Source organism: Ursus arctos, unplaced genomic scaffold (genome assembly GCF_023065955.2).
Source record: "Ursus arctos isolate Adak ecotype North America unplaced genomic scaffold, UrsArc2.0 scaffold_12, whole genome shotgun sequence".
In the NCBI taxonomy this organism is placed as follows: Eukaryota; Metazoa; Chordata; class Mammalia; order Carnivora; family Ursidae; genus Ursus; species Ursus arctos.
The window spans coordinates 12,380,487-12,395,311 of NW_026622786.1; the positions used below are offsets into that span (position 1 = coordinate 12,380,487).

The 14,825-nt window shown below is 35.2% G+C and overlaps 1 protein-coding gene across 1 annotated transcript in view; it reads left to right on the forward strand.

Moving 5' to 3' along the window:
- RSBN1 (round spermatid basic protein 1) overlaps positions 1 to 13,288 on the forward strand; it is a 45,344-nt gene extending 32,056 nt beyond the window's left edge. The window contains exons 4-7 of the mRNA XM_026483722.4: positions 84 to 226; positions 6,517 to 6,684; positions 7,936 to 8,044; positions 8,686 to 13,288. Of these exons, the coding sequence (XP_026339507.2) occupies positions 84 to 226; positions 6,517 to 6,684; positions 7,936 to 8,044; positions 8,686 to 9,156 (891 nt within the window). The 3' untranslated portion in view covers positions 9,157 to 13,288. The remainder of the gene's footprint in view (positions 1 to 83; positions 227 to 6,516; positions 6,685 to 7,935; positions 8,045 to 8,685) is intronic.
- The last annotated feature ends 1,537 nt before the right edge of the window (positions 13,289 to 14,825 follow it).

Below are 14,825 nucleotides of genomic sequence, written 5' to 3' on the forward strand. Positions count from 1 at the left end.
TTTGGTTTGGGGTAGTAGAGAGTTAACTTGTAAATAGTAAAAAAAAATTTTTTTTTAATGTGACTAATTCATCTGACTTCTAGATGACTTTGCCCTGGGGTACGCTTTCCAGCCTCCGACTCCAGTGTAGGTCCCAGAGTGATGATGGGCCGATCATGTGGGTAAGGCCGGGAGAGCAGATGATCCCTACAGCAGATATGCCAAAGTCACCCTTCAAAAGACGACGGTAAACATTTATTTTTCCCAAATAAGGAAAAGCATTTTTTAAAAGTTTGGTTGCTTATAAAAGTGATTGAGACCTGGGCACCGTTTGAAAACTATTTGTCTAGATTATTTGAAAAGCTATCTTAAGTAAATCTTCAGTGGTCAGTTTCTCAGTCCAGTTTACTCATTGCATAGTCATCAGAGTGAGGCATCCTTCTAAAAAAGCAAATTTAATTTTTTTCTATTTTCTTAAAACCTGGGTCCTAACTGCCTGCAAGATAAAAGTTCAAACTCCTTTGTGTGGCTATAAGGATCTTTCATAATCTGGCCCCATCAGTACTTCTAGCTGGATCTGTTTCTAGTCTGTTCCAGCCATGCAGAGTTCGGTTTTCAAACTGTGGTCTTTCACAGCTCTGTACTTTTGCACTGTTCTTTTTACTTAGAATGGCATCCCCCCGCCATCTTCCTCTCTCCCTGACAAACTCTAAATAAATTTTCAAAACTAAACTTGGATGTTACTTCCTTTGTGAAGCTTTACTTTGTTCCCATAGACAATTAATTGTTCCCTTCTCTGTGTTTACACATCATTCTGTTCATTAATGATCTGTTTACATGTTTTTTGTTTTTTTACTAAATTTTGAGTTCTGAGGACAGTGATTGTGTTTTATTCTTCTCAGTCTCCATGACCCATAGACAGGTGATCAGTAGTGTTTGCTGAATGAAACCAGTAATGTATATCTCCTATAGTAATTCATATGGGGCTAACATATTTTGTGTTACAGACACTTAAAACAATGTAGATTAATTTATTCTAGTACTATGAAAAATATCTCATTTTAATAAGAGTGAAAATAATTTATATTTCCTTAGACTATGGAAATAACCCCAAATAAATATCCAGGAGTGAGTTTGTTTATTTATTTATTTTTAAAAGATTTTATTTATTTATTAGAGAGAGAGAGCAAGAGAGAGCAGGGGGAGGGCAGAGGGAGAGTGAGAAACAAACTCCCTGCTGAGCAGGGAGCCCTACCGTGGGGCTCAGTCCACGGACCCTTTTAGCTTAACCGACTGAGCTACCCAGACGCCCCCAGAAGTGAGTTTTAATGGACTAGTCTAGACTTTACCTTAAAGCTTACAGGGAATGATGTTAAAGCTAAGTATGGAATAACCTTAGGTACTTGAGATACTGAATGAAAATACTTTGTAAAAAATATATATGAATGCAAAGTGGTGGCATGGTGGAACCTGGCAGGAAACTACTTCTGCGTGTTGCTTAGACCACGGCAGTTTTTGTGTATCATGATGGTGAGTCGGGAAATCCTAAATTCTTAAGTACCGTATACTTTTTTTTTGTTCTATAATTTTTCCAAAAAGGAAATGACCATTGTTTGTTTCCTGATTGTTACAAACTTTTAGAAAACTCAGATAATAGAAAAAAAATAAAAAGGCAGAAAATACCCATAATCCCACCTACTTAGGCATATTCACCTTTCAAATTTCAGTCCGTATTATACTCCTAAACTTTGTACACAAATGAACTCATTCTTTACATGATGTTTACTTAACACTTGGGTTTTTTTTTTTTTAACCCCATAAGTTATGTGTTATATTAAGATGCAGCTATATCACCATTTTTAAATTACTGTGTTCTCACTGAATGGTTGTATCAAGATTTACTTAACCAATTCTTTTTTAGTGTAAATTGCTTCCAATTTTTCAATGTAAACAGGACTTTGACAGTGCTACGCTGGAGCCAGGCTCACAGGGCCATTATTAGCCTCCCAATTCCACATTGAATGAGGTCACATTAGTTGCTTGAAATTGGCCATGTTAGGAGTATTTATACCACAGGAATAAGCAAATCAGCTATAATCAGCTATCTTTCCCTGAAGCCGGTTGTTAGGAATGTATAACACATCACTGATTGTGGGTAGCTGGCTGGCTGGTTGGTACGTAGGTGGATATATATATCTTTGTGCAGATGCATGTTTATTTTCTTGGTACAAATTTTAAAGGTGCAGAGTATATACACATTTCTAAGTTGGTCCAGAAGTGTACCAATTTATACTCCCACGCAAATAGTAGGACAGTACCCTTTTCCCCATACCCTCCATTAACATTTTTCTTTAAACTTTGTTGATCTGATTGAACAGAGATGTTTCATTTTAATTAGTTTTTCTTTGAGGGATTTGTATTTCTTCTTTTGTGATTCCCCTTTCATTTTACCCATTTGTTTACTGGGCTGTTTTTCATTTAAATTCTCTTTTTTAATGACTACTAACTTTTTTTTATGTTGCAAATTTTCCTGCTCATTTTTTTTCTTTTAGCTTCAGTTTTTTCTTTACTCACAGTTTTGAGTTTGGTCCCCCTTCCCCCCCCAGTTTATTTTTCTTTACACACTGATCTATATTCCTCTGAGGTTTCTCTCCTAGTGGCCGACTTAGAAACTCCTTCTCTCACTGAGTATTACAAAATATTCATCTACATTTTCTCCTGGTACTTTTGTGATTTCATTATTTACATGTTTTACTTACCTGGTATTGATTTCAGGACAGAGGGAGACATTCATCTTTTTTTCCAAGTAGTTAGGCAGCTGTACCAACATCATTTACTTAATAATTTATTTTTTATTCACTAATCTGAGGGACTATCAAATTTTATTTTTATTGGGGTTAAATATTCTTGAATAAGGCATTCAAAAGCACTTTGAATTAGAATGAATAAATCAGAACTTAAACACGCATGTCATCTTTTTGTGTTAATGAGAACTCTTTATTGCTGAAAATGGTGGAATCAATGTGAGAAGCTATCTAGTTATCAAGGGCACTGCTAATGAAGATGATCTTTGAATTTATGGACTTCAAAGTTAAATACATAAAGCACAGGGTTTTAAAAAATGAAAATGATCTTTGAATTTATGGACGTTAAAGTTAAATACATAAAGCACAGGGTTTTAAAAAATCAAATGGCACAGTGAGGTTTGTAATGAAAAGTCCTGGCCACCTTTCCCAGAGGCAAACACCTTTTTACCGGAGACAAAAGACCATTTCTGTTTTTAATGCCTTTTGTTTTAAGACTGTGGCAGGAAACTTGTCAGTTTCTTGGTATGATGGTAGGGACTCCTTCCTGTTCTCCAAACAGTTAAATTACCCTTCCTTTGCCCTCCTTCCTTTCAGCTCTTTGCCTGCTGTCCTTATACATTGTTGAGGTTAATTCATATTCTTTAAAACCATAATTAGGTTTTATATGCTTTGTCAGTAGGTGTATTCTACAATTTGAAAGTCAGTAAATGGCATTTATAACATTATGGGAAGGTAAGTTTACTGCAAACCTAATTAGTAGGTTAAAAATTTGTATTCTAAAGTTCCAATGTTATGTTAATGTTCAAAGGGATAATATACAAAAGGATCTTTCTTTCCAGTATTTCACCTAGATACTGAAAATCATGTACATTTTAATTAGTTTCATGTTTGGATTGTGCGGTTTTTTTAAGAAAATTGTTCTGTTTTCCTGTGGTTCTGATTTACCCCTCTTTTGAAGGGGGACATATACTTTTCTTGACCATATCTCTAATATTTTGTATTCTCTTTTTTGCTCCAAATACATTTCTTTCTTCTAGAATCATACTTTCTACTATGACTATGACTTGGGCTTTTTTAATTAGTCTTTTTTTTTTTTTTTTGAGAATATTGATAGTTACGTTGGATTCTGTGCTTTCGTTGTATGTATTCTCAAGAATCCAGAACTTTAGTCATACTGTCTACTCTAATACATCATTTTTTTTTTTTAACCTGGAAGTGTTTTGGAGCTCTGTGTTCTCTTCAATGTGAAAAGCTTACTTCACAGTTAATAACCTAGGACTTCCCACTTAATGCATTTCTACATTAACCTATAGTGTTGTCTTTCTAGGCTTATTTCCTTCTCTTACTTTAACACATTCTCAAGTAATATTCTAACAAAAGGAAGGTATTCTGAATCATTCTATGTGTGAAAAATTTTTTCTCTCATTAAATAGAATTGATAGTTTAGCTGGATTCCAGAGGATGCATTTTCCCTTAAAACATTTTGTCTTCTGGTATGTAATATTGTTTATGAGAAGTCTTAATGCCGGTGTAATTTTGGGGGTTTTTTGTAGGTAATCTTTCTTTTCCTCTCTGAAAGCTTAATTTCACAGTGACGTATTTGGGTCTTTCATTCTTATTCTTATATTTAATCCTTTTTGTTGTTTGGTAGGTCCCTTAAATTTGAAAGATTCATGTCTCCTTTTATTTCTGGGAATTTTTCTTGCTTAACTGCTTTGGTAATCTCTTCATTTTCTCTGTTATTTCTTTCTGAAACTACTGTTCGTTGAGTAATAGATCTCTCATTTTGATTATCCTCATATTTCCTGTTTTTTTGATTTTGATTTTGGTGCATTCACTTGATTTTTGTCTTTTAACCTTTCTTTTGAATTCTTACATTATAGCATTGTTTATTTTGGTCTTTGTCAGTCTGCTACAGGCTATCTTCGCATAGTTGGTGATTTGTGGTTGACGTATTCGTACTTAGAAATAAAGCTTTGGGCTTACTGTGTGTTCTATTTATATTTTAGTGAGGCTTGTCACTAGGTAGGTTTCATTGTAGAGTTAATAGGCATAGAACTGGACATTAAAGAATATGTCCACATGCCAGAGGATTACATTAGTTCTATTAATATGGTAAGTTCAGTGTCTTTAGAGAAGAACACGAAGGGGTTTTTGTTGTTGTTGTTTTGTTGAAAGTTTATCAGGATGCTTTTGGCTACGAGCAACAAAAATCTTGATTCAAACTGGTTCGTAAAATAAAATGTTATCCCATGTATCAAGTCCAGAAGCTTGGCTCTGGGCACTATATATGTGTGTGTGTATATATATATATATATATAGTCAGTGACTCAGTACATTCATCAAGGAGTCAGGTCTTTTCCTTTTGTGTGCTCTGTCATTCTCTCTGCCTGGGCTTTGTACTCACAATGGCTTTCTTTATGGTTGCTGGATGACTTTTACTGTTCTAGGCATCACATATAGATCTGGTTATACGCAATAGAAGAAAAAAGTATCTTTTCTTTTACTTCTCTTTCAGGGGCTTGGAAACTTCCCAAAAGTCTCCTTAGCAGATTTCCTGTCTTAACTGCTGTCCAGAATCAGTTCATGCCCATTTTTAAATCAGTCACCAGCAAGGGGAATGCACTTACCATAATTTGTCAGGATTCATCAGGATCTAGCTCTGAAGCTTGTAAATGAGGTCCTTTACAGGGTAGGAGCAGATACCTAATGAGAATCAGAGGTTTGTCAGGGAAATAAATCTGAGAGATGGATACTGGGGGGTCAGTCATAGTCTTTTCCAAGGGGGTAGGTGCCTGACCTCATTTTACCCACAGGGGTGGCAGATGACTGGTTTATTTGCAGAATTTCACTTTAATTCCCCATTTTTCAGCCTTACCTCGTTTCTATCTATTGTCATCATTATACCTGGCCTTTTTTCTTTCTCTCCCCCCACCCCCTTGCCTCTTAGGCTTCTCTAAGGTCTTTTGGGCAGGCCAGGTGCCTTTTTAGTTGCCATTCCTTTCATGTGTATTCTAGGCCTGTGACTTTCTCTGCTCAGTTTTATTAGTCTAAGACACTTGTAATCATTTTCTATCTTCCAGAAATTTGTTGATATTGTTCATTAACTAATTGATTTCCTTTGTTGGTTCTTATTCATTCCTTTACTATCACCTTTATATTATTATATTTAGAAATTTTTTAGCACATAAAAAAGCAGAGATAATATAATGAATTCTCATGTATTCAGTATCAACAGTTACCAGTTCATAGCCAGGTCTGTTTCATCTGTACTCCTATCCATTCATGCATCTCCTCTCCCTTACCCCTGCCGTAGTAGTTTGAAGCCTTTTACTTTCATTTTAATGTAGAAGGAAATCGTGCTCATGCTCAGTTTGCCATCTTGAATCCAGTCGAGTAGAACGTTTTGAGAGTTAAGATGACTCAGGGTAAAGAAACATACAGCCTTGAACTTTGAATTGTGTTCTATGTTGCTAGAAACCTAAATTTTATATATTCCAACACTACACGAGCCAAATCAAAGACACAGCTTCTATATTATCATAACATCCTGAGGGAAGAAGGTAATCATATAAAACACGACAATATAGTATGTTAAATGCTTATGATCAAAATCATTGAATCCTTATTAGTCCTGGTCTTATTAAAAATTTGATATTTTAGCAGGCTTTTTCACCTTATTGCTGTTAATACTTTCCCCCCCTTTACTTCACAACCAAATCAACTCCAGATCAATGAATGAAATTAAAAATCTCCAGTACCTACCTCGGACCAGTGAACCCCGTGAAGTCCTCTTTGAAGACAGGACAAGAGCTCATGCTGACCATGTAGGTCAGGGGTTTGACTGGCAGAGTACGGCTGCTGTTGGGGTTTTGAAAGCTGTACAGTTTGGTGAATGGTAAGTTAAGGGAACTCAACTGCAAGGTTGGTTAATGTTGTCTGAGAAAATGTGGACTCAATTTAAAAGGTTGGGAGATAACTTTCTTAGAAATTGTGGTAAAATACATATAACATAAAATGAAAATGAAAGATCTGAGCCATTTTTTTAAGTTTACATTTCAGAGGTGTTAAGTATATTTACATTTGTTGTGAAGCAGATTTAGAGAACTTTTTTGTCTTGCAAACATGTAACTATATACCCATTAAACAATAACTCCCTTTCTCCTCTCTCCCCAGCTCCTGGTAACCTTCATTTTACTTTCTGTTTCTGTGAATTTGACTACTTTAAATACTTCACATAAGTAGAATCATACAGTAGTTTTTTGGGGACTGGCTTATTTTTGTTAGCATAATATCCTCTGGGATCATCTATATTGTACCATGTGTTATAATTTCCTTCCTTTTTAAGGCTGAATAGTATTCCATTATATGTATATGGCACATTTTGTTTATCTGCATTCATTCATCAGTGGACGCTTGGGTTGCTTCCACCTTTTGGTTGCTATGAACAAATATCTCTTCATGTCTCTGCTTTCAGTCTTTTGGCTATACACCCAGAAGTAGAATTGCTAGATGATTTGATAATTCTACTGTTAATATTTGGAGGAACTGCTATACTATTTTCCATAGTGGCTGCACCCTTTAACATTCAGTTGGAACCTGAAGCTCAGAGCATAGAATTTAGCTTATTTAAAAACTGTTTTGTTTTTCATATTTATAACTTCAGGGCCTTCAGTATTAGAATAGAGTTTGATCTGACCTTTTTTAGAAGGATAGTTCAGTCACAGCTCGACAGTACGTATTTCAGGTACATCATTCAGCTCTTTTTCCCTCTCTACTTCGGAAACTGAAGGCATGATACTCATGTGGCTGATACGTTTTCTCTCCACTTCGTTCCATCCTGATGATGACATTACAGGGTGGCCTGGAAATGGTGGGCAGAGTGGTGAGAGGATGCAGATGGAACTAGTTTAGAATGAAACTGTTTTTAGTCATTGTTATTTTGATTTTGTAACAACTAATCTAATTTTCATTTTTTAAAACAGCTTTATTGGTGTTTTATTTATTTTTTAAATCTTGATTAAAGAAGCAGATACACACTCTGTTTGTAGGAGCTGTGGGTCTATTTCTAGGCTAGTAGTAGCAGTTCCAGGAATAGGAGAACTGAAAGTTGTCATCATTTTCTAAAATTTGATTTTGTTAATCTTAGGAGTGACCAACCTCGCATAACCAAAGATGTGATTTGTTTTCATGCTGAGGATTTTACTGATGTTGTACAGAGACTTCAGTTAGACCTTCATGAACCTCCGGTTTCCCAGGTAAAACTCTTGCTTTTTTATTATCTTTCGAGTGAGATAATAGAAATAAGTGCCTGTTACCCATTTTATTTTGCATTTGATCTTATAGTTGGATGCATGGGATGGTAAATTTAATTTTATTACTATTAAAAGCTGTGTGTGGAGCGTGTTGAAATCATTAAAACAGAGCTTCCCAAGCAGAATGCTTGAGATCCCTTTAATCTTCGGGATGCCAGGCGGGCCCAGATGGTCAGAGGGTCTAGGCTGCTCAGTACTGGCTGCAAGCAGTCTCAGCTGACAACCCCATTGCACTGTGTGCCTTCACCTGCGCACAGGAGGTTGAAAGACACAGGAGCAGATAAATGTTGCTCTTCTGTGTGGCAGAGAATCCATTAGCGGTACCTAACTGCATTTTGAAATAGTTGTTTAAATGATTCCTTAGGCCATCCTGACTTTAACCTGTACTTTGTTACTAGAGAGTAGTAAATACGAGTAAAAGTGTTTCCCAAACATTACAGGAAATTTTAGAAAGTTGTCTATTATTTAGTATTGCTTGGCTTTAATTTGGCCTTACTACTGTTTTCCAGTGTTAATTCTGATATTTTATTTGACTAAATTATTACATATTTTAAAGTGTCATGCCACTTTTCTTTTCTTTGCAGTGTGTGCAGTGGGTGGATGAAGCTAAACTAAACCAAATGAGGCGAGAAGGCATTCGTTATGCTAGAATTCAGCTGTGTGACAATGATATTTACTTCATCCCTAGAAATGTCATTCATCAGTTCAAAACAGTGTCAGCAGTGTGCAGCTTAGCTTGGCATATAAGGCTTAAACAGTACCACCCTGTTGTGGAAGCCACTCAAAACACAGAAAGCAGTTCTACCATGGACTGTGATTTAACTGGAAAGCGAGAATTAGAAGTTGACTCGCAGTGTGTGAGGGTAAAAACTGAATCTGAAGAAACATGCAGAGAGATGCAGCTTTTGACAACTGCTTCATCGTCCTTCCCTTCATCGGAACTTAATCTACAGCAAGATCAGATGACTCAGCCTATTCCAGTTTTAAAGGTGGAAAGTAGACTGGACTCTGACCAGCAACACAATCTACAGGAACATTCGAGCACTCCTGTGTGATATGTACATATTCAAACACATTTTTTAACTTTTTTAAATTTTGATGTGAAGTTATAGTTTTATAACTGGCTTAAGTTAAGTTTTATTGGAGAAATCTTGCCTATAATTCTATAAAGAGAAATGACATTCCACAAATGTCAAGCATATCTTTTTTACACAGATTATGCAAAGTTAAGAGTTGTATCTTATCCCGTTAGTACAGTATGTAATAGTGGGTCTGCTGCTACTTTCTGTTTTAAGGTGTGAGGTAACAATTCAATCTCTTCTTCAAATCAAACTGAGAATTCTCTGGAGTAACAGATTCTTATTTGGTAAATTATTCACTTCCCTTAATTTTATCTTGCCTTGTCTCTTGCCATATTTGCTGTTTTTATGGTAGAAGATCAGATTTATGCTTTGGTACTTGTGTCTTTACGGCACCGATTCAGTTTCTACAGTAAAAATGGCATAGGTTGCAGGGAAGAGTTCTTGCATCTTGTACTCGGGCGAGTAAGTTCCAACCACAAAGAACAGTTTCTAAGGAAAATTCAGTGGCTCTCTGGTTTCTTAACAAAAGAGAAAGCACAGCACTTTCTGATCCAAACTGTCTTTTTTTGTATCTGTTATTTAAAGCCCAGTGGATATTTCAATTAAAAATATCTAAAGATGAATAGTCCTTGGTCATTCATTGTCCATGGTTCATTAATCTCTTCTAGAATACATGGTAACTATGGAAGATAATTGGGTAAGAGAGATAATGTTGACATGATACTCCATCATTCTGCTACCTAGCATCCTCACACTTTGTGTGGATACTTTTGCTTCCTAAATTGATCACGAGTATCAGACTTAGAGAATGATATCAATCTTTCTGATGAGACTGTCATATTTTGTGCATGAAACTTAGGAAAAACTGTTTTTGTCACTTGGCATCAACCTTTTCATGATAAAGATCTGTTGAGACACTTCAATTCACAGTTTTAACTGGTGAATACTTGGGTTTATTTACTATTACTCTGTGTTGCTGTGATCTGATAAAGAATATGGCACTAGACTTCATCCTAGAGTTTCAGGTAACCTATTGCTTAGTGCCTGAGTATTTAAAAAAAAATTTTTTTTTCCAGGCACAGTTCATATAGCTAGTGTAGTCTTAACTTTCTATTATTTTAGAATGTTAACATGATACACATTTCACTTTCTCTTAGTTAATAGGCCTTTTGTTCATTAAAGGGAGAGTATTCCCCACACCTAAGACCAGATTCTTGTATCTACCTGGTTATTGTGCAATTTGGAGATTTTTTTTCCTGGAGGGTGAGATTTGGAATATTTACATTAACATAGGCAAAAAAAAGATGCTGCTTTCTTATGTCTGTCACCATGAAAACTTAGCTGCATCTTTTGAAATATCAAATATGAATTTTCTCTAAAATATTCTGAAATAGGCTAAATCTTATATAAATATTACTTTGTGCAATATTGTTGTGTAGTTAAATGCATATTAGCAAAGTATAGAGGTCACTGTGTAAACCGATAGAAAAGTAACCATCAGCAAATACTGCAGTGATTAGTTAGAATCTGTATTATTCCTTATATATATGTATATGTATGTATTCTCTGTTACAAAGGATGAAGACAAATAGAGAAACATTTCAATGTAAACCATTTATGAATTGGAAGTGATGTTGGTTTTAGTTATCTTTGTAAATAAGGTAATTAGAATGGTATGAAAAGTAATGTGATTATTGCAGGGGTGTTTTAAAATCTTGGGTATAAATTCTAGGGTAAATTCTAGTTTATCAAGACTAGTTTTTAAAGGGACCTGCCTTTGAGGGTGTTTTTTGTTATTTTGGAGGGGGGAGGGGTTAATCACAAAAGTATGTGGATTTGGGTTTTCTTGTTTTTGTTTTTCTGTCCAGAAGAATTTCATAGAGCTTTACTAGGCTGTGCAAAGTAGAATTCTTCTCAGGCATTTGCTTTTTAAAATAATCATGAAGAACAAGGTTGTTAAAGCAAAAACTTTTTTTATTTTTATTTTTCTTGTCTTCCAAGATCCGATTTCCCCATCTCCCACTTGCCATCCAGCAGATGCCATCTGTCATCTAAGCTGGTCATTACTAATAAACAAGGAGACTGTCTCCTGACAGCCAGCACTGTGTATAATCACTCAGGAACCAGCGGATCTGCAAAGACCTACAATCAAAAGCAAATCCCCATTTTCCTTTTATAAAACATTCTACCCTCACCTCCAATATAAACACATTAAAAGAGTATACAAATGTTTAAAATCATGTACTAATAAATTCATTGTATGTTAGAATTGCAATAGAATGGAGAGAGAAACATTTAGCTAGTGATGTATCTGGAAACTGAATGTCCTATGTGAGTATTAGATTTAATAGCATGCTTTAAAGACTGATGAATATAAAAGCTCAAGTTTTGAGTTCCTTACTGCTTTCAAAGTTGTATCCTAGTTTAGTGATACAAATGATTGCAACTTTTCTAAATCTTGAAATTATTTGGTTTGGTGGAGTGAGGCATGGAGCAATCTGGCGTCTTCTGATTTGTAAAGTAGTGATGGCAGTGAAGTTGTAACTGAAATTTAAGCTGATCTTCCTTTTTGGTATATTATCTGTTGTGCCAACTCTTTGAGATTACTTGCAGAATGTGGCTGTAAGTTTGAGTATTTTGTGGAGCAGAGGGATATCTTAAAAATGTGCTTATGGAAAGGACCCAATAAATGAATATTCCTAACTTAGTCACTAGAATGATTTTATGGTATTCATAAATAAGGATAAAAGTCTTCCCCCTGCCCCAGAAGTCATTCTGTATTACCAAGATATGCTAGGAGTAGGAGTATGATTCAGAGGTATCCCAAATTCATAAAGCAATAATAATAAAAACCTACATATTAGTTTTCCCCTCCAAAGTTTTAACTCTTTAAAAATGAATTCCTAAGCTTAATTGTTTTTAATTTGCTTATTCAGTACTTAGAATTTGTTTCACTGGTACTTTATTACTTTTAATTAAAAACTCGAAAGGTGCCCTTTCCCCTTGGAGACAGTTGGAATATCAGTTGACTAATATTACAAGCTCTTGTAGGGGAAAATGGAGCTTGTAAAATAAAATCCTTTACCAAACCTTAGGAAAAGATGTCTTGCACCATCTTGCATCAGTCTTAATAGGCATAAAGTTCACACTTAATGCCTGGAGAAACTTTTGCTTATTGCCTTTCCCTCTATAAATAGTGTCTAGAATAAAAACTAATTTAGAAACGAGACTCCAAGATTCAAGAAAACCCTTAGTGAATATATTCTTGGTCATTAATATTAGCCCATTATATTTTCATCTGTATTTGCCATTAAAAATTTATTTGCGTTTATACCTTTAGGATAATTGAGTTTGTGTCTTTCTAATCTATTTTATCATTGCTACAGGTTTAAAAAAAAGGAGCCTTTCACTAGTACATGGCAGAAATTCATATTTCTGCTAAGTTTTTTTTTAAACAAGTAATAGCTGTATTTATTGGTCATGCAGTAAGTAGAGGAAATGTACAAGACAAATGTTTTTCTTTAGCACATAAGGGACCTATCCTCATCCTGAAAGTTTGTTGCTTTAAAAGCAAGTATCTCCATAAATATTATGGCCTTCCATTTTCTTCATAAATTTTTTATGATCCACTTGTGCATGTAGTTGAGACCACTGTCTCTTAATATAGCACTTTTCAATTCTCTAAAGAAATACTTATGTACTACTTCTATCACGTTGTAAATTTTCATGTAATAGTGTTTTCTGTGACTAAACTCCATTTTGATTGGCAGCTAAGACTTTTTTTTTTTCCTGTGGCTTTAATTTATCTAAGAGGTCTTTGCATATAGATGAAATGTATAATTTGCCTGGCGGACTATTTGCGTTGTGTGGCCTTAGTTTGTTTATTGACATTAACGAGTGTTTTAAAAAGGTTTTTAATGAATAGTCTTAAATCTAAATTTGTGTGAATAATAATCCTTTTAACACAGTGCTTTTTTGTAGCTGTCTAAGTGTGTTAAATTGTTAAGCTATTTCTTTGTAAAATAGGACAATGGAATGCATAGAGGTTTTTTTTTTTCCCCTGTAAAGTATTTTTTTAATAAACAAAAGTCTGATTTGTCCTTTACTTAAGTTTCATGAGCAAATGAATAGTACATGTGAATTCTAGCTACTTGGAACCTGTTTTTAAAGTATTAATCCCCCACTTTCTATGTCCCGTCATTTTCTAATCTTTTAAGAAAATTTTGTCTTTTCTTTCCGAAAGAAAGAAAGAAAGAAAGAAAGAAAGAAAGAAAGAAAGAAAGAAAGAAAGAAAGAAAGAAAAAAAAGGTCAGAGGTAATGGGGAAATTCCATCATACGGAGATGCAACTAGTTTTGTGAAGAAGAAAAGCTAAACTTGGCATTTGTGGCACTTGTGCCTTCTGATGCTTATATCTACTTGAGAGGACAATCTTAAATTTTTAATCTGGTGATGTCCATATTTCTCAAAGTACATGCAAGTAGTGTTAAATGAAGATGGTGAATAAACATTTTGGATGTCATTGATGTATTAAGTGACACAATGCAATGGATTTTTTCCCTCATGACTTTTGTGTGAACTTCTCTTTGAATTTGCTAAGCCCTGAGACCTTGGTTCTGATTAGGAAAAGAAAAGGAAGGGAACTAATGTTTCTGAGTAACTGCCGCAGGCCAGGCACTTTCTAGAAGGGTATCTCATTTAATCCTCACAGCCTTTAGTATTTAGTAGGAAGGTACAATAAATACAGGTGAGGAAACAGGCTTGTTAGGTTGAATAAATTGCCTAAGATCACGCAGTTCTTTAATTGGAGCAGGGATTTGAATGCAGTTCTTGGTTCAAAGCCCATGTGGCAGCCTTAGAAAGCACTGAAAACTTGCCGGAAAGGGGCACGCGGAAGATGATTTGCTACTTCCTACTAGTCCATAATGCAGCTTACCTGATTTCAATTCTTCCATGAATCCCCCCCCCCCCCCCAAAGTCTCTGTGCGCTAAGCAATGAACTAAAATGCTTGTAATTTAGGTCTTAAAGCAAATATTAAGATAAATGACTTTTTCATTTGTCACTTATCCATTTTTTTTGTTTTAAGTTGGCCATTTGTCCTGAAACCCAACAGAATTAAAGGGAAAAGCTGTCAGGAAGCAAAATCAGAAGTGTGCAATATAAAAATAAATCAGGCCTGGGTGAAATAATTTTTAATTAGTTCTGTGGAAGTTACTTTTACTTAATAGCTTTTTCCTTATCAGTAAAATGGGACAACTTCACCCAACCCCGATTTAATAGATAAGACATTCTTAAAACTTAGAACCGTATTTCTTAGGCTTTCTGAAGTGGTAACTGGTGTGACCATTATCTATCACAAGCTTTGCCTGACTCAAATGCTACATGCTGGGCAAGCAAGGACACTGTTTCAAGTGGAGTGGGAATGGCCGTTAGGCGTCAGTGTTCCATTAATGGCCAAAATACCGTGCAGTATAGAAGAGGAAAGCAGCTTAAAACTTTACTATGGTATTCTTAAATACTTTAGGGCGCAACCATTCCATTCTTCTGACCTCTATCAGCCTGCTTGAATTCTTAACCTAGAAACAGTTCTTCCGGCCACCACCTTCCCCTATCCCTATTCCCGAAAATTGCCCTGGAACTAC